Source organism: Taeniopygia guttata, chromosome 2 (genome assembly GCF_048771995.1).
Source record: "Taeniopygia guttata chromosome 2, bTaeGut7.mat, whole genome shotgun sequence".
In the NCBI taxonomy this organism is placed as follows: domain Eukaryota; kingdom Metazoa; phylum Chordata; class Aves; order Passeriformes; family Estrildidae; genus Taeniopygia; species Taeniopygia guttata.
In genome coordinates, this window is record NC_133026.1 from 22,688,667 (window position 1) to 22,715,641 (window position 26,975).

Consider the following 26,975-nt stretch of genomic DNA (forward strand, 5'->3'; position numbering starts at 1 on the left):
ACAAAATTGTCTCATAACTGGAGACATTTAAATGGAAAATCACAACTACTGCAGGGGATTGTGTTTTTTCACTAATAAATTTATTTTCAGGAGAGCTTAATGCAGCAGGAGAGAGATTCCTAGCAGCTCGTGGAGGTCTTGGAGGCTCATTGGCTACAAACTTTCTGCCTTGCAAAGGTCAGAGGAGAACTGTTCACCTTGATTTGAAACTTATAGCAGATGTTGGCTTAGTTGGGTAAGTACAATAGTTTGAAAACTAATATTAGAAAACAAAGTAGTACATTTCAAATTTGATTTCAAAGAAATTTGAAAGTTTGGATGATGCATGTTAATTTTGCATTTGCATTGTCACCTAAGTTATTTGCAGTTTGAAAAAATCAGATTGAGTTTAAAGCTATTAAAATTAATTCTAACATTTGAAAGTATTTGTTATATTTTGGTGAGTGAAGGGCTTCATGAATCAGGATAATAATTAGTAATATAATTTTATTTAGCAGTTGCAGTGATGGCCACAATATTATTAGCGCAATATTTATTAAGTGGGTAGGAGATGCAAAACAGAGCCAAGAAAACTGCATATTGCATGTTTAACTTCATGGCACTGGCACAAGTATATCCTTTCAGTATCAATTCTGAAAAGAATGCTAAAGGCTATGTGTCCTACTCTCCCAAAAACCAGCTTGTAGTGTTGGAAAGAAGTAATTACAAACTATAACAATAAGACTTGCATATCGATGTTGCTGCTTTATAACAATGCAGATAAATACATTTTTATTTGGAGAAAGCTTTCAACAGCCTACACTTGTAGTGTAGTATAACTACACTATTCTGTTCAGCATCTGCTAACATAAATCAGCCCTGTGGTCTTTAATAATAAAAAAAGCGTAGGAAACATGAAATCATGAGTTTGAGGTGGAAATAATCTAGTTGGTATTTACCAATAAAAAATGGATACTTGAAGACAGCATGGATAAAAATGGAAACTTGAAGACAGATTGATACACTAACTATATTTTTTCTATATTTTTTTTGTTATTAGAAATAATTTTGACAATACAAGGTTTTTCTACAGTTATATAATTTTCAGTTGGTCTTCAGCAATTACATGACAGAATTTTTTTCTTGTTTTGATCAATGTGAAAGTACAGGAGTTTTATGATGCTTCTTTAATCTTGTATTTCAACTGACAGTTTGCCTTCAAAATGGACACAAAAATCATTATCAGTCAATTAGAGAAGCATATAATTTTCTTATTGAGAATATGAATCAGCCTCCAATGGTTGTGGTTGTACTTTGATCTCTTTGTGTTTGCCATTTTTGCCTTTTTTGTGAGTGGTTTGCTATTAGATCAGGTGAAAAAAAATACTATGTAGGCTTGAGAAAGGTCCATCAAGTTTGGGTACAGGTTGTGATGTGTTGTCTAGGTTGCAATTTAAACTTCAAAGAACATAATCTACTTCAGTGGAAACAAAAGTGCTTTCTGGAGTATATGAACTGAGTAACCTTCTGGAATGTCTTTAAGGCACCTTTCAACATCAGACTGTATAAAAACTGCACTCAATAGTTTCCCTATTATAACAACAGTCATTAGGTTGCTTTCTTTTTTAAAAGAAAGACTTATGTACAGCTGCTTTATAAAGGCCTGTAATAGAGTACCAGCCTTGTTAACAGGCCTTGGTTCTCCGTGTATTCAATTGGAGATTATTTGGTTTTCTATGGGACACCTGCCTTTCTATCTTGTGACTGTGCTGATTTGCCTGTAGAGTTTTCTTTGATCATTCTGAGATGAATATTTGTGGATTTTACTATAACACAAATCTTGTGTGGACTTTCTGGGTGGAGTATGTGCTAATAATAAGGACTGTAGTCTATCCTTGGATGTCAGGATTAACTTCAAGTTTTACATGGATCAAAGCTATTGTGTCTTTTCCAGCTCAGGTTAATCTTTAAAACAAGTGGGTGTTACAATTTCAGTCTTAACTTAGGCTTTCATTTCAGTGGGTAGATGTCTTTTGTGAAGAAGCTTTTGTAAAAGCTGGTGTATCCCTTAAGGAACACTTTTGTTGTAGGATGCAGGTGTAGCTATCCCTTGTAAAGTGAAGATGTTACAACAGACAGGTGTGCATAGACCAGCTTACAGGTGTTCTTTTAGGATTACTTGGTAGCAGAACAGATTAGTACTAATTTCAGGATCCCTCATACAACTGCCTTAAAACCACACATAAACTGTGCATATGTGTGTCTATATACATAGTCTCACTCTCTCTGGGTTTACATTTGCTTTGCTATGTTAGAGAAACTCTAGCATAGATATCATTGGTACTTAAAGTGTAGACTTTGAAAAACCCTGATGTGAATGCTAAGAGACTGTAAATACAACTGGTAAGATATATTTGCATGACAGCTTTTCAGAATGCAAGCATAATTTACAAAATTAGCTATAGCACATGAAGAGTGAATCCAAGTATACTTGGATGGTAATGTTGTATTTCTGTCTGAGTGACTTTGAAAGATTTCCCTTCAATATATTACACATGTATTTACATAACTCTCCTGCCTGCATCCTTAGCAAGCATTGTTGGATTTAGAAAAATTATTCAGATTTGATGTCAAAAAGTAAATCATAATGATCTGGGGCTTGTTTGTTTTGCTAAAAAAAGCCCCAATAGTCTGAGTAAATGAGTGCGAAAATGAGTTGATAATATTGAAGAATATGTTTGGAAATAAATATACAAGAAACATATGGCTGTTTATTCAGTGTATCAATCCTGACTTTCATTCTAGGTTTCCAAATGCAGGAAAGTCATCCTTATTAAGCAAGATTTCTCATGCCAAACCTGAGATTGCAAATTATGCATGTAAGTTCATACTCTTATTTTTAGAGCAGTAATATTTCCCGAGAGTAAGAAGTCTTTTTGCTGACTTGCCTGTGGTAAAGGTTTATTATAAAAAATAAGGTAGCAATGTTGCCTGGCTTTTTAATTATAAGAAATACTTCAAGGAGATACTTGCTGCCTCAGTGTCCAGTTCCTCTACCCATCTCAGTTTTTCAAGTATACACCCCCATAATGCTTCAACCTGTTGATGCAGGGTCTGTTTAACATTTATTTTTGACTCAGCCCCTTTTATTGCAACTGAGATTCTCTGTGGTGTGTAATATCCTCAGTCTACAGAATATGTACTGTCAAGTTCTTTTACCTGAATATGTTGTGTGCTTTAGAACTTGCTACCACTTGCAACAGAGAAGATTTTGGGGTTTTAATCTGTCCACTGAAATTTTTTTGTTTTGAGACAGAATTTTAAAATTTTTTTCTATCAGTAAATTCGAATTAGTTGTCTGATCTTCTTTAACTAAAAAGTAAGAGTCCAAGTACTGATAATTCCTGCTGACTTTTTTGCACCATTCCCAATTCTCTACAGCCTTTTCCCAGTTTGAATAGTCCTATCTCACTTTACCTCTCATTGTTTTATCCCTATTTAGAACCTAATCCATAGTCTAGGTAATAGTTTTTGTGTCTGAGGCTTCTTTACCTTCACTGTTCCCATTTTGGGATGACTGGAGCAGAACTGCAGAAAGGGATAAGACTTGGTGGAGCACTGGATTTTTTGTGGTCTAATTTTCATCTATTTTATTTTGCTTTTTCTTTATTCCTTTTCCTTATTATTTATTTATTTATTTATTTTGCTAAAGCACATTTGTTTAATTTAAGTACACTGAGAAATTCCTACAATATTTAAATGTTTTGTAACTTTAACATTTTTTAAAATGTTAAAACCAGTTTTCTTTTCTTCCTGTCTCCTTGCCACAGTCACAACAATACAGCCTGAACTAGGAAAGATCATGTATGCAGATTATAAGCAGGTTGGTATGAAACTTCACTCTGATTGTTTGTTAAAGTTATATGGAGTGACTACTTATGTTGCTTTAATGGAATTTCAGAAAGAGAATGAAAACTTGTAGGTATTTTCAAATCTGTATCCGTAATGTGTACTTGTCAAATGTAATTATACGGGCTTAACAGGAGTTTTGAGGTTTAAAAGTAATAGTAAGAGAGTTTCATGCCCAAATACAGTATTATGATGTACAGCTTATTTCAAGTCACTCTAATAAATAGCTTGTCATTTTCCCTTACCTTCTTTCTGTGGTTCTAATCCTGGCTTACAATCTTAGAGGCATGAAATTGTTTATGGAATTGAGAGTGCTGTGTCCGAGTATACTCTTAAAAGTTTAGGACTTGGAAAAAAATTCACTGTTTCAGAGACCAGCCTGTTGTTTTTATTTAGAAGAAGCAAATTTCTTGCAAGTTGCCTGTACAGAGAGCTCTGGACTGAGTGCGTAATTTTCCGAATGCAAATAGTGGCAGATTTGTCCAGTAGCTGAAGATCTACTTTAGTGAATGTCAGGGAGTTTTGTGATTATAACTGTGCTACCATTACTTCTTGTTATGACTTCAATGTTGGCTGTTATTTCTTTTACGGTTTTTTGGGGTTTTTTTTTTTGGTCTTTTTGGGGTTTTTGTTGGTTTGGGTTTTTTTGGTTTTTGGGTTTTTTTTGGGTGTAAGGGGTTTTTTTTGTTTGGTGGGTTGTGTTTTTTAATTAAAAACTGAAATAGTATGACATGATAGTGATTACCTGAACAGCCAGGATAGTGCACTACCTGAGAGATCAGGCACCTGGGATCAGTTCCTTTTGTAGTAGGCTGTAGTTGTGAAAGACTCGTGGACTTATGGCCCTACCACTTTAATTTTTGTGAAGTCTGTTCCACCCAGCTTCTTCAGATAAAAGTTGTCAGATAATTGTGTGGTGCCTGGAATCCTTTCTACAGTATCCACTGATAGGGAAAGCAGTGCTAAATGAAACTAGAGATGCTAATGGATTTTGGACCCCAGCTTCACTTAAAAGTTGCAGCAAACATTTTCAGTCCTGAAGCTTGAATCTTCTTTGATGTGCTTTTACTTTGTTTTTGAAGTGTATGATACTTGCAGCAGTGGACTCATCACTTTTAAGATAAAAGGCAAGTGCATGAAAGGGTTTCAGATAAGTTAACCAGAAAAACATAACCCTCAGATATGAAAAGACAAAAAACAACTTCTGTTTTTGCTTTTAGAACCGATAATGCTAGGGAGATTCAGTAGCTGATGCTTGAAACCTTCATTTAACAAACTTCAAGTAAACTGTGTATTAAAGAAAGTAAATCTAGTTTGTCTGGTTCCCTGTAGAGATGCAATATGTCTAAAGGAATTGGGTTCTTTATATTCATTGTATCTGGTAATTTAGGGTAGCTTATCCTAGAAAGCTATGCTGCAAATAAAAAAGATTTTTCATAGTCCTTTCAAAAAACTGCCAAGAATGAGGATCTCTTGCTCATGATTCTGTATTTTTCTCCAGCAAGAAATCTACTTGTACTCCTGCCTTTGTTTTCTGAAGTCTTTTTCTTATCACAGACAGTGATCCTTATTGTTGGCCATTTCTACAGTTAATGATTTTTACACCATAGTGTTGGGGGCTATATAGGAACTATATGGACAAAATACCTGTTTTCTGAACTCAAGGGAACTAGGGGTTGTCATTACATCTGGGAGTAAGAGGAAGTACTCTCCATATTGCAACTGCTGAAACCAAAACACAAGCAATGTAATTACGAGCAATAACTGAGGTGTCTTTCCTTATCACTCAAAGGACAATGACTCATTTTTTCCTACAGAACATTGATATTTTTAAAGAGATATGTAACAATGTGCTCATTTTATCTTAGTACAATATAAAAAATAAAATATGTGCAAGCTTCCTAGTGCTGTCTGTCATTATTGCTTGAGGAAAAAAAAAAAAAAAAAAAAAAGACACAGAAGTAGAGGATCTAAGTAGAGCTGGGTTTCAGGTCTCAGTACCAGATCACAAAAACGAACAGAATTACTTACATTTTCTACCAGAGTATCTGAGCCCCCTTCTGCAATAAGTAGCACACTGGAAATTTTGTGGTATGCTGGCTTCAGGCATTGTTCATATTAATCCAGTTGCTGTCTAAATGGGAATTAGATAGATATGAAGACCTTACCTTTGCTCTTCTTTACTTCACTCTCTGTCTTAGCTTTCTGTGACTTACTGAGTAGCTATTTTGGGGGTTTCAGTATAATTTTGGGGTTTTTTGGCTCTTCCTCAGCTGTCCAACAGCTCTCTCAAACAGCTGAGAAAATGACAAGGTTCCTGACCATTGTGGCAGTCTTTGCTGGGCTCTGCCTGGAAGCTGATTGATTAATCAAAGTCTCATTTGAGCTGAAGAGCAAAAATCAAATTCTTGTATCTTCTCATGCTCAGGGGAGCAGTGTTAAGTGGGTTTGTATTTGGAGTAATGATACTCTGTAGCCATAAGAAACAGACTTCATTTGCTTTCTCAGTGATAGTTTGAATTCTACACAAATGTGATAGCCTAAGCTCCTCGCATTTCAGAGTCTGTTTCATTCTCAGGTAATAGCTAAATTTTGTAAGATCTCTGCTGAGGTATTATTATCCTCTATTTTGTACTTTGCAGACAGCTATAAAAAATAGACAGGGAAAATGAGGAGCACCAAGTTTGTGCAATAGCAGCATTTTGTTTAATCTCCTTCTAATGATAGATTGTATTGAAACAGCCAATGCATATTATTTTGTCTGGGTTCTTTTGTTTATGTAGAATGATAATCACGGTTGATAGTTTAAAGTCCCTGGGTTTGCTTACTGGAAGTATTTTGTTTAAAACTTTTGTTTTCCTAGATTTCAGTAGCTGATCTCCCAGGACTGATTGAAGGTGCACATGCAAACAAAGGAATGGGCCACAAATTTCTCAAACATGTAGAGAGAACCAAGCAGCTTCTATTAGTTGTAAGTTAAATAAAATTTACAGTTTATTGAAATCAAAGTGCAATAAATAAAATATATCTTAATTGCAATATAGTTGGAATTCAGAAAATAATTTATAATTTTCATGATTATGATAAATATAGCTGTAATTGTGTTTACAGAATGAACCACTCAAATGACTAATGATAAATTAAGTTCTTAAATAGAATTTATCATTGAAAATTTCCAATTAATTTAGAACAGTGAAGTGTTCCAAGCATAACAAAAGGATGATTTTTTCTTCAAGATTCCCATAAGAAGTTTAAAAACCAGACCTTTGAGAAACACTGTATCAGGATTAAGCAGTTTGTGCCTCCAGTGTATCTTCTCATGCTCAGGAATATATATATATATATATACTCTGCAGTATAGTTTCCCTCTGTTATTTGCCCAGGAGTGAACACATTGCCTTGGCACATTCTAGGCAAAGTAGTTGATGGAGAGTACCTTTATACAGTAACATAATTTTATTTCACAAAACATTTTTTTTTGTGTAACTTTTTCAGGTTGATATTTCTGGGTTTCAGCTGTCTATGAAGACCCAGTTCAGAACAGCCTTTGAAACGATATTGCTTCTAACAAAGGTAAGTTCTCATCTTCCTATGTGACAGTTGTATGTAATATGTGTTGAGTCAAGAAAATGGCTCAGTTTTGATTAAGAAACATTCAAATGTTAGTGTGTCTTCTGGATTTATAATATAAAGCCAGTGAACAAAGAGATTCTCCAAAATTATAAAATCTTTATTTTTACTTGTCCAGGTTAAACCACTCTACTTTATGTTGGGTACCACATAATTATTAATAGAATTGATTAATCTATGCAGCATGTGGGATATTTCTTGCAGTCAAGTAAAGGTAAAAAGACACATCATTTTCAGTTCTCCAATCCAGTAGCATTTTAAGAAGTAGAAATATGTGGTTACAGTTAAAGCCCTGCCTTGATGCCCTTACTGCATAGACCAACATAGGTAAGACATCAGGCCCCAGCTTTGCAGACATTCACTGTTTCTATCGCTTAACTATGCTTCTGATTGAAATAATACATATTATGTAAATTTAAATTTATCTGTGTGACTTAAGTTGATGAATCTTCTAAATTTCATGTACTGCTGTTTATTTTTAATTTATTCAGATTGTGATTTTCTAATATTAAAATGTTTAAGAATTATGATGCTGTCCAAATTATTTTCTTATGTTTTATAGGTCTGAAGTTTTTCTGAAATTGATTTTGTGTTCATAGATGTCAAAATAAACAAAAACCAAAACTCATTATTTTTGTAGGAGGCATTTCAGAATGAGGTAGCCTTTTTACCGGAAATCTGTCTTTGAGCAAAGAAATGGCTGAAGCACTTAACATGATTTTCTTCTGTGCTTTAATATATCAGACTTGAGCACTTGAGTCAACCTCACAGTTGCTTGGGCAAGAAGGGCTATTTAGGCAATGAAACAAATGCAAGAGGAGATGTAAAATTGAAGTAGCACTTGTTAAACAACAAATACTTACTAAGGGAAATTTACTTTTCTTTTAAGGAACTGGAGCTGTACAAAGAGGAACTTGTAACAAAGCCTGCACTTCTTGCTATTAATAAAATGGATTTGCCTTGTGCAAATGATAACTTGGGTGAACTTATGACACAACTAGAGAATCCTCAGGGTAAGTGAAATTCCAGAAAAAACTTTCATCAAAAGTAGTAGTAAGATCTCATATGGATAACTGCATTGGCAGAGAGTTGTTTGAAACTGAAGTCAGCTATTAAATTTTTTATTTGAACATCTGTTTAAAATCACTTCCTGCATTTAGAGCTCTGTTTATAAGCATTTGTAATGGCTTCACTGTTGGGAAAGGATTGTAATAAAATACAGATATTCCAGATGATCTTTCCCAACCGTGATGTGGGAGAGTAAGTTTCCAGTCTAGGTGTCAGGAATAAGAGTAACCTCCACAGAAGGTCCCCTTATAGGCACTGACATATATACCATTTGTCATGTGACTTTGGCCTAAACACATGAAAATTCTGGACAGGTCTGTGTAGGTTTGCTTCAATCTTGCAATTACATTTGGGTGAATTACTTTCTCTTTCCTGGAGTGTGTAGAAACCAGAAAGGCTTAAGACCATATTCTCCCATATTCTGCAACTTGGGATTTCTTAGTGCTCATTGGAAGTGTATAGAATCTTCTCATGACAGCCTTAAGAAAGGTATAACTGCTATACTACTGCTTGTCTTCTGAGATTTTAGAAGACTAATTAAGCAGATAATATGTATATTAATTGCAGCTATGTGTATAACTAATTCATTAAAGTTTATTTTTTGCATTTAATGGGATTTTAGGGGCTTTGTAGTGATACAGTATTTGGGGATTGTGCTAACTCTTTCAATACAATTTTTCAGACTTCTTTCATTTACTAGAGGAAGAAATGATTCCAGAAAATACTCTTGAATTCAGAGAGGTGATTCCTATATCTACGTATACTGGAGAAGGAATTGAGGAACTCAAAACATGTCTAAGAAAATCCATAGATGCGCAAGCAGAGCAGGTGAATGAAGAATACCGGAAAAAGAAACTCTTGCTTTTACAAACTTCCAAAGAAGAGCAAACAAATAGAAGCTGGCATTCCTGAATGGATACAGCACATTTTAGTATTTTAACTATGCACATGGGGCCTTTGTTGTGTAGACCTTCCATTTAATTGTTCTCTCTTCCATCTTTGTCTGCTTCCTTCCATTTGTTTTGGCACTTGGGCTGGGCCCAGTGGGGAAAGAGACAAGGATTTTTTTAATTTATGTTGCCTATAAAGCTCAACAATGTAAAGACCAAAGTATGTGTAACTCAAAGCACTGCTTAACAACTGGTGATCCCTGGAATATTTTTTGGCAAGTGAGAAGAATGGAGGGAGTATAACTTGCACAATGGAGCAAGTTCAACAACTCTACATGTCCTGTGGGCATCAGAAGAACCAAGGGGAGTTCCTGATGGAGGAATTTTCCAGGGTCTGGGCCTTCTAAGGTGAACCAGTTCTGCTGTTGTGACAGGCATTGGATTGTAGGGGTTTTGTTGGTTTTAAGATTTTAAAGGAAAACACATATCAATGGCTGCTAGGAGGTGACTGGTAGGAGCACAAAAAGCAAGACTGATTTGTAATGCTGGAGGCTTTTTTGACACCTGCTGGTGCCTACTGTTGTCATCTTAGTTGTATAAATCCTTATTCCAAATTCCCATGCTTAATTTGTGATTCCCTCCTTTTATGGAGTTACTGGGTTTATGTTACATTTCAATACAGAAAATGGCTTTTTCTGAACAAGCTATACATTTTTGGAAATATTTAGTGTTCTACAAGAAGGCACAATCACATTTTAATTACAAAAAAAAAAAAAAAGAAGTCATTTATTGTTGGGGTGTTTTCTACTTTAAAGCTATTAAATTGCCTGTAAAGCAAAATAAGATTGAATACATCAAAGCCTTCTAGTTGGGTCTAGTTTTGTTGTGTAATATATGTATCATACCCTGCTTCTTTAAATTTTGTTAAAGCAGTCACTGGGAAGAAAGGTATGGTTTCTCATAATGCATTTATTTTATCATTGGTATTGGTTCTTAATGTGATTTTCCTCTAATTTTACTGTGTTTGGGGTAATAAGCTTTCCCTAATGCTAAGAATAGGCTGTCAATTTTTAATACGCCATTTTACAGAATTGCAGAATCAATTAGGTTGGGAAAGACCTGTGAGATTGAGTCCAACCAATGATCAAACACCACTTTGTCAACTAAACCATGGCATTCAGTGCCATGTCCACTGTTTCCTTAAACACCCCTGCCCTCCATCTTCCTGGGCAGCCTGTTACCCTTACTGTGAAGAAATTCCTCGTGATGCCCAGTCTGAATCTGCCCTGGTACCGACTGAGCCCATCTCCTCTCCTGTCGCCGGCTGCCTGGGAGAGAAGAGACCGACCCCGCCTGCCTACAACCTCCTGGTGATAGCATCACCCCTGAGCCTCCATTTCTGCCGGCTATTTCATAGCTGATAGGAGCATTTTGTTTTTTCCACACTTTGTGAACACCGGCCTTAACCTCACTCATTACAGGGGGAGTGGGGGTGCGTGTGGACTAGGAGGCAGCATTGGGCCGGAGCTGCCTGCCGCAGCCGAGTTGCTCCGACCCGCGCTCAGCGCCGCCTCGGCGGGACGCGTTCAGAGCACCGGCGCTGCGGCCGCGCCTGGCGGAGCTCCGCGCTGTGCCGGGCCTGGCCGCACTGCGCCTGCGCCGCCGCCCGCCCCACAAGGCCCCGCGTGGCCACGGCCTCCCCTCAGCGCGGCGGCTCCGCGGCCGAGCGGCGGCCATGGCGGCTGCTGTGCGCGGCTCCGGCACGGTGAGCGAGGTGAGCGAGGTGAGGGTTCCCGGGCCATCCCACGGGAATTCCCGGCCCCCCCGCGAGCCCGGCATCGCAGTGCGGCAGGCTCGGAGCGCTGTCGCGGGCGGGGATCGGCGGTGCTCCCCGGGGGGAGGCTGTGTGTTCTGTCCGTGCGTCAGCTGCTCTTTCCGATTCAGTCGGTAAAATAATTACCCCCTGCTCCAGGTTTTCCTTGGAAATGCTAATCTGTTAGCTAGGATCGTTAATTCTAACCCGGTACATCTATATTTAATTTTAAAAGGAGTTTTGGGGAACGTGGAACTGCATGATTGATTCCCAGAATTTAAAAAAAAAGAGTGGTGGCATTGGTTCTGAACCAGTCCCTTGAAACCGGTGAGCTTTGGGCCTCCAGCTTCTGGTGGCCACTTAGGCAAAACTCATAAAAAATTTGAGCTGCTCATGCTGTTGTGGATAGTTAGGCAACCGTTTGTGTTGATAAATTATTCTGTGACTTCTCTCCTACAGGGCTTTACAAAACAGTGATGCTTCCCAGACCGTGGCCTTCTCAAGGCCATGCAAGGGAACAGAGTTGGTTTTACTTATATTTGAATTATGCCTGTAGTAAATGTGCTTTTTTTTGTCTTTTTTTTTTTTTTTTTAAATTTTTTTAATCGTGTGGGCCTTTAATGATTTACCAGTTTTTAACCAGCTTCAGCCAGCATCTCTTGTTACAGCAGCATGGATCTTTAGAATAGGGGGCAAAATCTGTCCCTTTTAAGGGGTGTTGTCAGGACTGGTAGCTTCTGTGGATCAGATATAAGAGCCTTGCATAGTACAGCTTTAAAATCCTTGGGATGGAAGAAGCTGAAGCCAAGAATCTAAGGCAAGGTGGGGTTTTATCTGGCCAAAGTGTGCCTTCTTCCCTTGGACAACTAGTTGACAAGTGGCTGAGGTCCCTAGTTGTTCAACACCATCAGAGATAGACAGTAAAATCAGATGGACTAAAGAGAGGAAGAGAAAGCCAAAAGAAATTCCATGTCTGCAGAAATAAGTTGGGTATTGGAGAATATTCCATACCTGCTCTGTATCTGTTTATTACAACACAGGTTTCATCATTTAATGGGAGGGACTCCTGGCTGGGCACAGCTCCCTCTGACAGCTTTGTTTGCCTGCAATAATTTTCTACTTAATTATGTTGTTGTGGTTGTTCATGGGTGTGGACCTGCAGAGGGAGGTCTGTGTGTTTATCTTGGCTTCAGCTGCAAAGTGCACAGAAAGCTTGAAAATTCATCAATAATGTTAGTGAACAAAAGCTGCTGCTCCAAGCAGTGCATCTGCAGTTATGTCTTATGTGCCATAGCATTCACATCAATAGGTTTGCAAATCTGAAGCCCTCTTTCTCATTCAGTGAAAAAATCGGGGTTCATGACTGTGTTGTAAAGTCTCCTTCTTGCCTAGACAGTTTGATAGAAGTATTTCTTTGATGTTTTTGTAGGTGATGGAGCCTGTTCATATAAGAATTTTATAATATTTCAGGGTTTAATATGGGTAGTTAAGAATAAACTCCATCTTTGCACATGTTAGTGCAACAAACTCGCCTTTAGGTTGTGAATTTTAACAGTTACATACTGACATACTTGGAGGTCTGATGCTGTCCAGTAGTAAAGTGATTTACCTATGACGACCTGCAGGTTTGATGTGGGTGTAGAAAATCCACAGGAGGATCTTTTCCTCTGGAAAACCTGGACAGCCATTGAAAAGGCTTTACCAGTGTTTCCTGATTTTCTCTGATTTCCTTGAAACCTTTGTGTAGAAGGCAGGAAGGAAAAGAGACCCACAAGATATATAAACAATTTAGAGCTTGTCCTTTGTTTTCTGACATTAAATAATCATTGCCCCCTTTCCTCACTGCTGTTTAAGTGCAGCCTTGAACCTAACATCTGCAGTAATCATTCTGTATGACTTACGGATTTTTTGCTAAAAACATAAAATTCGGGATGCAAACTCTGTGTCTTGGAACACCCATGAGAGAAGCATTTTTTTGCACCTTTGTTTTCTGAGATGAATAGATAGAGAACAAGCTCTGGAGAAAAAAGGTGAAGAAAGAAAAAAAAAAAGTAGTTTGAGTTGTGTCTTAAATAAGAGCAAATTGTAGAAGGTGATGGAGTGGCCTAATGCAAACATAGCTGATATTTGTAATTCCTGAATTGCAGTGTAAAAATGCTGTTGCTAAAATTGCATGAAACAAATGTGATGTTGACTCTTTCTTTGTTCTGTTTCTTAGATCCAGTAACATCTTTTTTCCTACTTAGAGAAGTTGCTAAGATTTCTCTTGATTTGAGGACATTGCTGGTAAGTGCACTGAAGCCATCTAATTAAGGCAACACCTGTTTTGTTACTGTCTTCATCAGGGATCTGAAGCTATAATTACAATCATTAAAGGCCAGCAATATTTGCAAGATGGGATAGGTCTCCCCTGATGGACGGGATGGTGGGTAACTTGCCTATTTGCAGTAATTGCTACTGCAAATGAATTTTCAGAAGCAGCAGGTTTCTGAAAATGGTCAGTCATGTATTTATTCCAGCTGGTTCACATTTAGCTCTGTCTTGGAGTATGTCCTGTCTGAATGGAAGTTTTATTCAGGTAAAGCAAGCTCTTTATGGAAAGAGCTTGAGGAGAACAAAACATGATACTATATTAGATTTACCCCTGAAGTTCATTTGTTATAGTTCCATTTTCTTGCAGATTGATTGTTTTGACCTTACCGAAGCTAGGGGTAAGCATCGTACTAAAATAGTCATAATGCAAATACTTTTCTGGTCACCCTGTCATGGGGCTATCCTGTTAATGACCTGCCGTCTGAGAAGTTTACTGCCATGGGAAGAGATGCTTGCCCATACTCAGCTATCCTTCGCAACAATATAATGCTGTCTGCTTGACAAATAAGGTCGTTTTTAGCATACATGTGATTGTCAGTCTTTCTGTCCAGGGTGCTTCTTTAGAATCTAGACCGTGATCAGCATGTCAATGAAAGTGTCCACATTCCAGAGCAATTCTTCAGGGCTAGATGGCATAAAATAATTGCTTAATGGTTTCTTAAGAAACAAATTTAACTTCATTTATTTTCTATAAATCAATGGAATGCTAGTTGCATGGCTTGATAATGCTTTTAGTGTGTTTCCAATATACATGGGAATTCCATATTTGAAAACTGGAGCTCCTTGGTCATTGGATGTTTGCAGGTATAAAAGGAAAGTGAGGGATCAGATCCAATTGCCTTTTTTTTTTTTTTTCTTTTTTTTTTTGCAACCATGTCTAATACCTTTCTGTGATACAGATACTCAGTTACTTGTATATGCATTAAGCAGAATTTCTGATACTTAAGGGATTGGTTTATGACTTTGGACATTTGACAGCTATACACATTGCAGTATAATAATTTGGAAGAAATTTCAGGAGGAGTTTATAACTGAATGGCGCTCAGTGAGAATTTGCGAAGTATCTGTTCATTTTTAGGTACTATAATTCTTAGTGTCCAGCTTCAAGTACACTCTGGGGTAAATGCTCAGTGCCTGTTATGTATTAGGCTTCTTTGAAATATCTTGGTCATGCAGAGAAGGGATAACTGATAACTTGAATTGAGTCTTTTTTTTTTTTTTTAAGTTTTTGTTTGTTTTGTAAAGGCCCATCATTGAGACTGTTTCTCAGCATCTCTGCCAGCAAGAGGCTATAGTAGGTATGCAGACAGTGGTTATATTGATAAGGAAGCAGTATTAACACTTGCTCTGGAGTGGAAAGTGTGGAAGCTGAAAAGTCATCTGCTTTCCATGATTGTTTGTGTGCTTGGACAGTTGATTCTGAAAGGCAGGAGTAGTGTGGCAGAACTGTTAGTTACTGCTGGAAAATTCATAGTGAGTTACTCAACAGAGCCTCCGCCACTATCTCGCAGCTCTTCTCAACAGTTTGGCCTATATAAAATGTGCATAACTGCCTACATATGCATTCCTTGCCAGTCTAATGATGCAGATTTTAAGCAACTCCCTTTTACTCATGCAGCAGCATGGTAGGACTCTGATATTGTATCTGGGCTAAAGACAGGGAGCTGCGTTGAGGACAGGTGAACTTAAATCATGGCTATGTAGACTTACAGATTCAAATGTGCTTCTTTTTCATCTTGAACACAGTGACTTCAACAATCTGTCAGCTGAGAAGTCAGAAGTCTGTGAAATAACCTGACATTTAATTAATACATGAATGTAGTGGTTTTTAGTGGTTTTCAAGACAGTGTTACCACTGTCTTAAGTGTGTCAGACAAAGAAGGTGTCACAGAGTTAGTGCCTACTAGCTGTCATCTAAGATTATTAAAACCAAAAATCAACTGTAGTTAGTCCTGTGTCCATTGTTTTCATTTATATTTTTCTTTTTAATTGCAGGAAACAACCTCTGTGGGCAGATATGGGCTGCCGGGATGTTCATGCGGCGACCGTACTGGCCTTCCTCAGTGGAACAGCCTCAGTGGCTGGGCTCCTTGCAGCAGTTCTGCTTCCCAACTGGAGGCAGATGAGACTGTACACATACAACAAGAACGAGAGGAATGTGACCGTTTACACTGGACTCTGGATTAAGTGTGCACGCTTTGATGGGAGCAGAGACTGTGTGATCTATGACCCACAGTGGTACACGGCTGTCGATCAGCTGGATTTGCGTGTTCTTCAGTTTGCCCTTCCTCTGAGTATGTTTACTGCTGTCTCGGCTCTGTTCCTCTGCATGATTGGCATGTGTAACACAGCCTTTGTATCGAGCGTGCCAAACGTCAAACTGGCCAAGTGCCTGGTAAACAGTGCAGGCTGCCATCTCGTGGCCGGCCTCTTGTTCCTGCTTGCCTGTGCCATTTGTCTCACTCCGTCCATCTGGGTCATTTTTTATAACAATTATCTGAACAGAAAATACGAGCCCGTCTTCAGCTTTGACATCTCTGTATTTATTGCCATTGCCAGTGCTGGCGGTCTGTTTTTCACTTCCATCCTGCTGTTCCTGTGGTACTGTGCATGCAAAAGCCTCCCTTCTCCTTTCTGGCAGCCGCTGTATTCCCACGCCCCCAGCATGCACAGCTATGCCTCTCAGCCCTACTCCGCACGTTCTCGCCTCTCTGCCGTAGAAATTGACATTCCTGTTGTGACACATTCATCTTAAGGAGACAAAGCCTTGGAAGCCAAGTTCTTGTGCTCATTCAAGCCATGAAAATTGCAGGCTTGATTCTCTGCCCTGCACTGAGCATAATCCTTTGTAAAGTCAAGTTTCCCAAGGTGCAAAGCCGTGGAGGCCTGAGTTCAGCAAGTCTGTTGCTGTTCTGGTCTGTTTGTTACTTCCAGACCACCTTTCCTTTTTTTCTTTCTTCTTATTTTTTTTTTGACTGAGCTCACTGCAGTCGCAGTTGCTGCTAATGCTGGAACAGTACACTAACAATTGTATGCATCCATCCTTTTGCTTCCTGATGTCAAAGGAGATCTGAATGTCTTTGAAATTTAATAAGCTATTACTAGATTCCGATTTCATTGTAAGACCCTTGCACCTGCTGGGTGTAGGTGATTCACTGAGTTTCTTGTTCATCCAGACCCACATTGTAATATGTGATGTCTGAAAAGGGTATTTGGCAGACTAATTCAGTTCTGTGCACTGTTCTTTGTTTTTTTGCTGTACACACAGATACCTGTATTGGAACGTCTGTAACAGAATTAGTGCCAAATTGCCCTTTATTTTCAAAGTAGCTGTCAGAAGGAATGAAACTAAGATTTAACTAAAGATGTTGTTCTGTGCTGTAATAGCATTTTTTGAATTACTGGAGGCTAGAAATCTTTTGTGAATTTTATTTCTAGTCTGTTTTTTACTAAGTTAGCAAATTCACTAGATCTATTTTGTGATTTAAAACACTAGTATTTAAAAATTGTATTTAGAACCTTTAATGTTTTATTTGAAGGCCTTCTTAAAAATGGATTTTCAAGTATGATATAAAGTGTTCAGTTCTGGAGAGAAATGTCACTCACTGCAAAAAGGGTTAGGAAAATCATAAAGAATTCTGAAGACTAGGAAAGATTCTTTTGAAACACTGTATACAAGCTATAACAACATCTCTCTGTAAAGGGAATTATAACCCTGGAGAGAGATTTTTTAATCTAGGTGTTTTTTAAAAGTGTATATACAAGGAACAATAAGATTGTGGTTTTTTTCAGAGTTGATCTTTATGGTTGATGAACTTTTCATGCTGTAGCTTATTTCATTGCTGATTAAGACTTAACCTTTTCAGCCTGGTTCTTTAACACCTTTCACATTCAGCTATTTTAAAATCCAGGGTTTTTTTCCTGCTGCCACCTCATAAATGCAGAAAGTTTCCTATTCCTATTTTCCATAAGATGAGATTCTGAATAACCTTTGAGCTTCAGCGTGTAGCTCTACAAGGATGAGGAGGGATTGTAAATTCCCAACCTGGGATGTCTTTAAATCACTTTTTGCCTTCTAAAATACAGAGCAGCAGGTGAGCCTTAAGGATCCAAGCTCTTCAATATGGGCTTTGACATAACTTGAAAATTTCATGACGGTGAGTTGAAGAGTGCTATAATTAAAGCAAGCATTTGATTCTCTCAGGTTTTGGTAAATTGAGATGTCATCCCAGTAAGGAAAGCTGTTTTGATTGGTGGCATTCTAGAGCTTAGTGGGTATCTGCATTTGATTAATCTCAGAATAAATTTGTATTTCTAAAAAAATCAAATCAATTTCTTTAATTCCAATTCTGAAATTCATCCAAGATCCTGAAAACTATTTAGTTTCCTCCTCTAGGTGTTAGAAATAGAAACAAGTACTGTACTGGTCAAACTTGGTCTGTTAAAATGTGAGAAATAACAGTATTTAAACAATTGTGTTTTAGCTGGCAGATCTCAGACTTCAGTGGACTGAAGGAGGAAGCTGATCTCTATCATAATTCCCAGCATAGTCAGTAAAGTGACAGGCCATTAACACAGTGCTTGATTAAACAGCGGTCTTAAGGAATTAACACTGTAGACAATAAAGAATATGTAAGGAGATATGCCTCTAAAGGCCTAAACATGATACTCTCTTAGGTTTACAGGGTATGAGAGTATGAAGTATCTTTTCTAATCAGATCATGACTTGCATGGGATTAGAACATGTGTAATGACATGCAAGCCAGGCTTGTTTCTTCAGAACTCAACTTTGCTTTACTGTTAGTCTGGTTGCCCAACACTGTTGCTGGTTTAGCTGCCCGTATCCTTTAATGCCTGGTAAGGTCAAAGCAAAGGGACCACTGGTTTGTGATTTAATGTCATCTTACTTCTGCATCACTTCAGTGTCTTTTCTTCTTTGTGCCTTGCTTCAGTTACGAGTTGGCCAGTACATGTTACAGTCAGCATCTGATACACTCTTTGAGCCTGAATTTGCAAAGCATTTTGATAATTTTTAAGAGCTGATGAATATGTCTCTTGGTGACTTAAAAAGGAACTGAATTTTCAGCATCTCCAGAACAAGAATGACAGCCTGGCAAACTGTTGCTTTCTACAAGAATATAAGTTTAGCCAGGGTTGTTTTCTGTGCACTTTAATAGCAGATGCCTCTGAGAGCTCTTTTGTATTCTGACTTTGATTTTTATGCACAGAACTTTTAAATAGTATTTGCTGCTGCATAAGCTGATAATTTCTTGCTCTGAAAATTGTGTTTTTCCAAAAGTCAGAGATAAATGAGTTATGAAAAGTGGAGCACCAGAAGATAATGGATTCCAGTGTAGATTTCAGTTAGCAAAATGACTGTTAAATCATGTTCTATGACCGAAGCACAGCTGGTTTTCTTTCATCAGTGCTGTTAATATGTTTCTGCTGGATGCTAAGTGAAATTACCTGGAAGTGCTGTGCTGTATTTACTTTGTTACAGAAAGACATGGCCAACCTGTGACACTTGAGCTGAGTGCCACTCCAACATTTTTTCTTGCTGAGGTTGCCATTGTGCCCAGTACCAGGCTTCCCTGGATTGGTAGAGAACATGTGTCCTGCAGGTATGTCTGCCAGGGAGCAGCCTCTGGGGAGACTGCACCTTCCTGGGCACTGCTGTGTGCAGGACAAGCACTTAGGGTCTTGAACAGAAAGATTTTAATTTGTAGCTTGTGCAGTAAAGGTTGGGTGCTCTGGGATTACAAGAACCTGTATTTTTTCAAGTAGTTCCTGTTCAGCTTTTAATTGTGTTAAGTGTTGGTTCTTTTTATGTGAAACAGAAGATATGTATTTTTAATAAAAGAGTCTCATACAGACACAGTTTGTTTTAATTAATTTTGTTGAAAACAGTAGCTACTCAAATATGAAAGACTCTACCTTTTGATATTGATCACCAGACTATTTCAGATGTCTTAGGTTTAAAATATGTATACTGCATTTTAGATGCATAATTTTATAGGACTCCTGCTTTGAGTGAAACAAAATAATTTTTAAAAGCATCACAAAACCCTAAACCAGCTCTTCTGAAAAGGGCGGGGGGGGGGGGGGGTGGTAAGCCCAACTCCTGCCCTCCCATCTACTGTGCAGATGTGCTGTCAGCTGGAGAACATGCTGCCTCCTGGCCTGTGAAAGTCATTTGGGCATCCCAGGGACTTGAGGCACTCCAGAAGGATGGTAGTGGTTCTTGATGCTTCACTTCTGTTTTGTGCTACTGGCTACTGCAGTTCAGCTGCATGAGGGTGACTCGGTACTGAGCTGGGGAATCCTCTGAATCCTTCCCCTCAGGGAAATCCTCAGGGTATTGCCTTGGAAAGACATACCATGGAGTTTTCCCCACCTAGGTGGACAGAAAGGACTTCCCTGTGGAGTCTTGCACAAGACAATGATCCATCCCAGTCCTTTCCCCATGTATCTCAAATTCTCATAGTTTCTCCTTTCCCTGTTTCCTCATTGGTTGTGGTATCCCTGGTGGCCAGCCCCATTTCCCTGTAGGCTAATGCCTTTTGTCCTGCCCCTTGTGCCCCACCTGTGCCCTCAGACCACTGGCCACTGACCCCACACTTAACCTTGTGCACACCACATGGCTTGGTCTTCTGTCCCTGGTTTCCCTTTGGCGTGGTGGATGCAATAAGCCTCGCTGGAACTGCCCATACAAAAGGCCCTTCTGCTGCTCTGTGCTGAGCTACCTGTGCTGAGTGGGCTGTGTGGACTTGAGTGCTTTGCCTGAACACTTCCCCAGGCAACTTTTCCACAGGAGATGCTTGCTGGGGAATGGCTACAGGTAGCAGCAACCACCATGGAAACCCGCGTGGCTGCACTGAGCCTGTCCCCATTATTCAGGGGCTAAATACAAAAACCCTTTGAGTGTTAAAAATGCTGATAGCATAGTTCAAGTTCATAAAACCTGAATTATTTTGCAGAGTAGAGTGAGACTTGCTGGTAATTCCTCAGGATTTCTAGTCTTGTCAGCTGGCATTCTAGGCAACTGAGGTTTTTTTATCTGTTTTGAGAAATAGTTTGTATGAGAACTGTTCTTGTGGAGTAGGCACAGTAAAAAGCAGTTGTCAGTACTACAATTCATTTGAGGGGGTGTAAAAATTATTTAATAATCTCTGCTTCAGTGGGTTCATTTCATCATTTGCTGTCACTTTCAGACAGGCCTCCTCTCTCTTTTAGCTGGTACAAACCTAGGGACTGATTGGATGTTGGCATAAATACACAGAGAACTGTTTCTCCCAAAATGTGGGAGTGACTCATTTTTTTCATATAAAAATTCCTATAAAACTACCCCACCTATTTGTGCTCATTGGAAACAAACATCTTGGCAGTTTTTCCATTATTTCACAGGACTTGAGTTCACATGTGTCGTTCATTAGGTGTGTAATGTTACTTATCCCTTCACGTTCATACTGAGCAAGCAGTAGTGCACCTCAGAAGCACCATAAGCTTTCCTGTAAGATTTTTGTTCCACTGCTGCATCATTATTCATCAAGAGGGACATACAGAGACCTCATTGGACGATAAGAAGTTTTTACTGTTTTCAAAACTGCTTTTTGTCCACATGCCAAGGAGTCAATTTGGTTACTTGGGTATGAGGCTGGGCAGTATGGGGCCCTTGTCTTCTGGGTGTGGCAGCTGCAAGATGTAAAGGCTGAGAAAGGGCAGTAGAAATTGTGGTGAGCTGTAGGGTATGTTTTGAGGAGAGAGATCAGACAGCTGGATTTCCAAGAACAGGGTTGTTGTCATAGTTTCTGTTCTAACAAAAACAAAAATATGTAATGAAAGCTCTAAGTATTGGAATAAGCTTTCCTCGACATCCAAGACTCCTAGAGGAATATAAGCAGACTTGGAAAACTCAACATGCAAGTACTACCAAGGCAGGATGTGTCCTTGGGGACCACAGACATTGACCCAAATGCTCAGTACCACTTCCTAGCTATATGCCGTGCCTGCTGTGTAGCCATCACTGCCAAGGCTGACATTTCAAAGCTTGTGCTCTCCAGTCTCTCTGTGGTCTTATTATCACATATCACAGCCCTTCCACCAGTCAGAGGGTCTGTAACCATTGATACTGCTCTAGTTTTCTTGCAAAGCCAAAATACATTTATAAGCAAATGTGCAAGATCATTTACAAATTCATATTGGAGTTTAAATAAATACTAGCAGTTATGTAAAAAATAAGTTTTTTTCCTAAAATAGGTCCTGGATCTATCTTATGTTACTGCAGACCCTTTGTGACCTACTATTCAAGAGGTTTCAGCAGGTGATTTTTTTTGATGGGCTTAAGCAGATGTAAATAGAGTCTGCTACCAGGAGATGAAATCGTGTCTTATTGCTCCTTTTGCTATTTATCTTTTCTGCTTATTTAGTTTTCAGCCCCTCAGGTGGCTAATCTGGTCTGCCTCCTGGTCACAAGCTCTACTGCCAACACAAAGGAGGCAGAGGGAGTATGTGAGTGGAAGAAGGGCAAGATGGCAGTCTTAGGTTGATTCTTCATGAAGCCTTACTTTGATACCTTTGTTTTCTCACTCAGTGAGCAATTTGCATAAGAAAGATTTTGTTAATTTGAAAAATTTTCTAGGTGGTTTGTGTTTATCAGTTGTAGAAGTGGTTGGAAAATGCTGCACTTGGAGAAAATCACAGAACATTTATTGACAAGGCAAAAAAAATCATGTTTCAAAACATTTCAAAGTTTGTTCCTTTGTTCTTTTCATTTCACCCTAATTTGCTCAGAAAGATAGTATGGCAAGGAAAAAAAAGGTAATGAAGCACAAAAAGTAGTTTACTTCTATTGAATTTGAAGACCACACTGCTTTAGATTATGTACGTATGCAGAAACTGATGATATTACTAAGAAAAGAGCTAATTTTGTAGTAGATTAATCGTGCCAGATAGTAATGTATTTACATTTGTTTATAGGTTAGATGTGAATAGTTTAGTGTTATCTCCAGAGACTCAGCACCATGCATTACTATCATTTCAGTGTTTTGACTCTTTAATCAAGTTAGCAACAATAAAATGCTCAGGTTCTTTCTACTGTTTTGCTATGGTGTCTTGTAGACAGGTTGAATTTCCTGGCAGAACTGTTATCTCAGGAAGCAGCTGAAAGGAATTGCCTTCTCACAAAATGGGCTTAGTGGAGGACATGTTTTCTACAGTACAGCTTCAGGTAAATGAGATTGCACAAATTTAGCTGCCTTCTCTTGCTGCCTATTCTGATCAATTCAATTGTACATCTCCCAGGGAGGGCCTTGAGAACACAAACCAACACATTCACCTTTCTGCTCTTTGTTAGGCTTGTGGTGGGGGCACCTTCAGATCTAACTTGTTACCTGCAACTCTGACCAAATGCTGTTAACCTCCACAGCTGCAGAGGTGAGGACATTTCCCTTGCAAATACTTGGGAGAGTCAGCTGAACAGCTGGGCAAGAGCTGGCTTTGCAAGCTTGATGGCACGCTGGGACACTGGCAGCCAGAACAGAGGGTTTCTAGTGCTGTGGCTAAGCTGAGATGCTGGTGGGGCTTTCAGCAGTTCCTGTGTCAGAGGTTATGGGGCTCATCACTCATTAAATTGCAGCAGTCCCAGTTAGTTTGCATGTACACTTTCAAATGCTGCGTGCCTGCACCTCAAGTAGCCAAGGAGTAATGAGAACCCTGAGAACTGCTAATCTTGGCAGCTGATGCCTGCATGCCTCGCTTGAAAAAGTCCTCTGGGAGCTGTAATTCTCTCAGGCTCTCAGCAGTAATCTGCTTAGAACTGCTGTAGAAGATCTTGAACACTGGGCAGAACACAATTTGCTCTTGGTAAGATTCAAACACATCACAAACACTTTTTGGTTTAAAATTCACTAAAAGAACTCAAGAAGGTCTTATTAGACATATAACATGAAAACAACATGATTTGATAAGTTATGCCTCTGAGCTTCTTGTGTGTGCATACAAAAGTACTAAAATCCTGCAGCTTTTGACTCTCCAGTCAGCCAAGTAGATTACCACTTCTAGAGAAGAAAGGTTGCCTTTGACAGTTTCTGTCCCTAGAAAATTGTCTTTTTCTTCTAAGAGCCTTTCTGTACATCATAACTGTCTTTGTTTAATGGATAGCTTCATTCCCTAAAGAACCTCAGAGTCCTTCTCCTGCTTTCCTAGCATGGGCAAGTCAGTTTTCTGGGCCCAGAAGTCCACAGCAGCTCTCCAGGAACTATTTTGTACAAGATAAAATCTCAGGTGACATCTCATTATTTTTGTAGGGCAAACCCATCCAAAGATGGCATAAGGGGCTGCAGAAGCTCCTATATGGTCTGTCAAAGATAACAAAAGCCTAGATTTGCTTGAATATTATTTTAAGTTAAAACTAAAATTGGTCATGTTTCCTGGGTTGGTTCTGGAAATTATTTTTCTTACAGCTATTTTTATATTGTTTTGCATTTCATCTTGATATTAGCCTTTACTGAAATACTCCAACACATGTTCTTGGGTTTATTTCTGGCTCTGGTGTCACATCTTTCTAACAGGATTAAACACAAGTTCCTAATGGTAGGGAGCTATCAATTTGTTTTCTTGAGCTCTTAAAGTTTCCTCTATGGCTTTAAATTATTATTACATTTCCTGAGAATATTGTCTGTGTCCAGCTACTGTGTCTGTTGTGTCTCTTATCACTTGTCCAAAGTTGGCTAGCTGGACATAAGAAGGGAGAATGTAGGAGAAGGCAGACCTTTTCCATTGGCACAGGCATGGCAGAAAATATCAGAAATTTGGACATAGAGTTTAAATTGGAAATCCCCACTCAGTATACGACCCCTCTGTAAAAAAGTCTGTCACCCACTGCCTAGAAAGAAATTACCTGTAAATCAAAATAAGGATTTGATCACAGTTGTGTTGAAAATGTCTGAGATGTAAAGGCAGACATTTGTAGACTCCCAGATTCCCAACATTACAGTCCAGTAGCACAAGCAAGGAGATTTGGACAGGATGTTGTGTTCATGGGAACATTTGTAAAGCTGCAACTTTCAAAAATAGTAGTTATCTGCTTTGGTTAATACAGGTGAGTGTATATTGTGAAACTAAGCAAGCTAATCAACAGTATCTTCTCTGTACCTTAATTTCTTCAAAGGAGCAACATGTAAGTACTTGCTACAATCAAAATTCCAGATGAGGTAATTTTGGGATGTGTGCTAGAATGATAAATTCCCATTTTTTAAATAAGGCTGGGAATTTTATATTGCATATGACAGAAGGGATTCCTTTTCGGTGATGGTGTAGAACTGGTATAACATGAAATTAATACAGATACTATTTCTTAATTATTCTGAATTAAAGTGATGGAGGGAGGAAGATAGCCCAAAGCCATAGCAGGATGTTTTGGTATTAGGATTCTTGAATTACTTAAATTGATCCAAGAAGCAAATTATATTAGCACTTTGTATTGAAAATAATCAGAACAGAGATATATGAGATCTCAGTACTAGTTTTTGCATAGCTATATGGCATTCTGAACCAAATCCAAGTCTGCAGCAGGGGAAAGAAAAGTTGAAGTGCTGACAAGGCAGGAAATACCCAGTATTAAGGAAAAGATCTGTGTGTCCAACTGAAACAGTCTGTTAACTCATATGATATAGATTGTGAAATGCCAAGAGAAAATCTGGTCCCCTCACAGTTTAGAAAATGGGCTAAATAAGAGCAGCTGTGTGGGTAAATAATTATCCCATGCTTTGGCATTAAAATGCTGGCTGATTTGTACCAGTTTTTGACAACGGAAGTCTTTCAGATGTAAGTCCCAGGAAATAACAGCCAAAGGATATTATCTGTCAGTTTGTTAAACCAGTAGTGGAGTTAGTAATTTCTGGAATTCAAGAGAACACTTCTCTTGTTGGGCTGTTGTTTTGTGACTCTCTTGTTTACCCTACCCCATGTGACTGTTGCACTACAATGTCTCTCTTGCCCAGCTATGACTGAGGCAAGACTTAATAAAGAAAAGCCAGGGATAAATACAAAACATGCAAATAAGTATCAATATATTAATTCATTCTGGGAAAAAGAACAGAATCTTGGAAACAGATTTCTCAAGAGGGCAAGAGCAATTTAAAACAGCAAGATCTACATGGCATTATATCCACATTCCCAGGAAAAACCTGTGCTTGGTTAAATCTCAAGACAGACCCACAGGAAATCACAAGCTGCCTATCTTATTTCATAGCTAGATGCTGTTCTGCAAGGTTTTAATTACAGAGGTGCTGTGGTAAGAGCTTTGGTATCTAAGTTTAGTGTGAGACATATGGATGAAAGTCAAGCTGTCCTTTAGTTGTAATTGTGGTGTAGCTAGGTCTTAGGGGTGTCCTTGTGGGCACACTCAGTGCCCCAAACTCATTAAGTCCCTGGGTGCTCCAGGAATTCCTCAGCTAGTCCCTGCACAGAAGAGACACACAGCTGAGCAAAGGCACGGTGACAGACTTGGCTCCTGCTCTGCTCCACAAGGATTAATTAGTGCAAGAATTATTGCACTAATTTTCAGGTGAGGAATTCAGCCAGTCCTGAGGGTTCCTCCCAAGCTGCTCCTGCTTGTTTCAAGACAACTTTCTACACCAGAATTTGTCCCATAACCTCCTGGGTGAAGAATCTGGCCCTTTCAGACCCTCCTGGTGCTTCCTGCTGCAGAACTGCTGAGATTGCATGCAGGTAGGATGCATGCAAATTTTAGAAACTGTTCTTGTAAATACAGACATGGTCACACAGGGCAGTCTTTTTGCACATAGTTAATACAGCAAGATTATTTAATTTAAAGCACTCTACAACAATGGATAATGCACATGCTGAAGTAGTCACACATGGGATCAGGAGCTAGTTGGCATGAGAGAGAATTGAGCAGAGAAGCAGTTAAGGAAACCTCCCCTGACCCAGTGACTCCTGTCACTACCCAGACTGCAACCAACTGGCCTCTTTGGGAAATCTGAGCAATAGCCTATGCAAGGCCCCAGACACTATTTTTCTTGAAATCTCTGTCCATTTTTTTATGCAACGCTGCTCAGCCAGAAACCAAATCAGCCCTGCTATTGAAGAAATGCTGCTTTTAACAATTAGTCTTTGTCAAAATATGTCCAATGCTTTTCAAAATAAATTAGTTGGCCCTGCTAGGAGTGATCAGTTCAGTACATGATATATTAGAAAATTCATTACTCTATCTCTTTTGAAATATTAGCAAGGACTAAATGTTAAGAGCTGTTTATGCATTGCCAGATTTGACTGGTAGTGCATTTTAGTTT

General features: G+C 38.8%; 2 protein-coding genes across 4 annotated transcripts in view; both read left to right on the forward strand.

The window, feature by feature from the left end:
- LOC100221050 (GTP-binding protein 10) overlaps positions 1-19,537 on the forward strand; it is a 64,729-nt gene extending 45,192 nt beyond the window's left edge. For 2 of the 3 annotated variants that reach the window (XM_041714405.2, XM_004175503.5), the window contains 9 exons: positions 91-235; positions 2,785-2,858; positions 3,810-3,862; positions 6,752-6,859; positions 7,384-7,461; positions 8,408-8,531; positions 9,269-11,250; positions 13,508-13,575; positions 15,658-19,537. In XM_041714405.2, coding sequence (XP_041570339.2) covers positions 91-235; positions 2,785-2,858; positions 3,810-3,862; positions 6,752-6,859; positions 7,384-7,461; positions 8,408-8,531; positions 9,269-9,498 — 812 coding nt within the window. In that variant the 3' untranslated portion in view covers positions 9,499-11,250; positions 13,508-13,575; positions 15,658-19,537. Of the gene's footprint in view, positions 1-90; positions 236-2,784; positions 2,859-3,809; positions 3,863-6,751; positions 6,860-7,383; positions 7,462-8,407; positions 8,532-9,268; positions 11,260-13,507; positions 13,576-15,657 lie in introns of all 3 variants that reach the window. The other variant, XM_072925511.1, reaches the window with a different exon arrangement.
- Positions 15,680-19,537, forward strand: CLDN12 (claudin 12). The gene has a single exon (XM_072925514.1). The coding sequence runs from the start codon at positions 15,680-15,682 to the stop codon at positions 16,415-16,417; it is 738 nt and encodes a 245-aa protein (XP_072781615.1). The 3' UTR covers positions 16,418-19,537.
- Positions 19,538-26,975: the final 7,438 nt, after the last annotated feature.

Coding starts and splice junctions, on each gene's coding strand:
- CLDN12 (XM_072925514.1), top strand. CDS start 15,680: ATGGGCTGCCGGGATGTTCATGCGGCGACCGTACTGGCCTTCCTCAGT.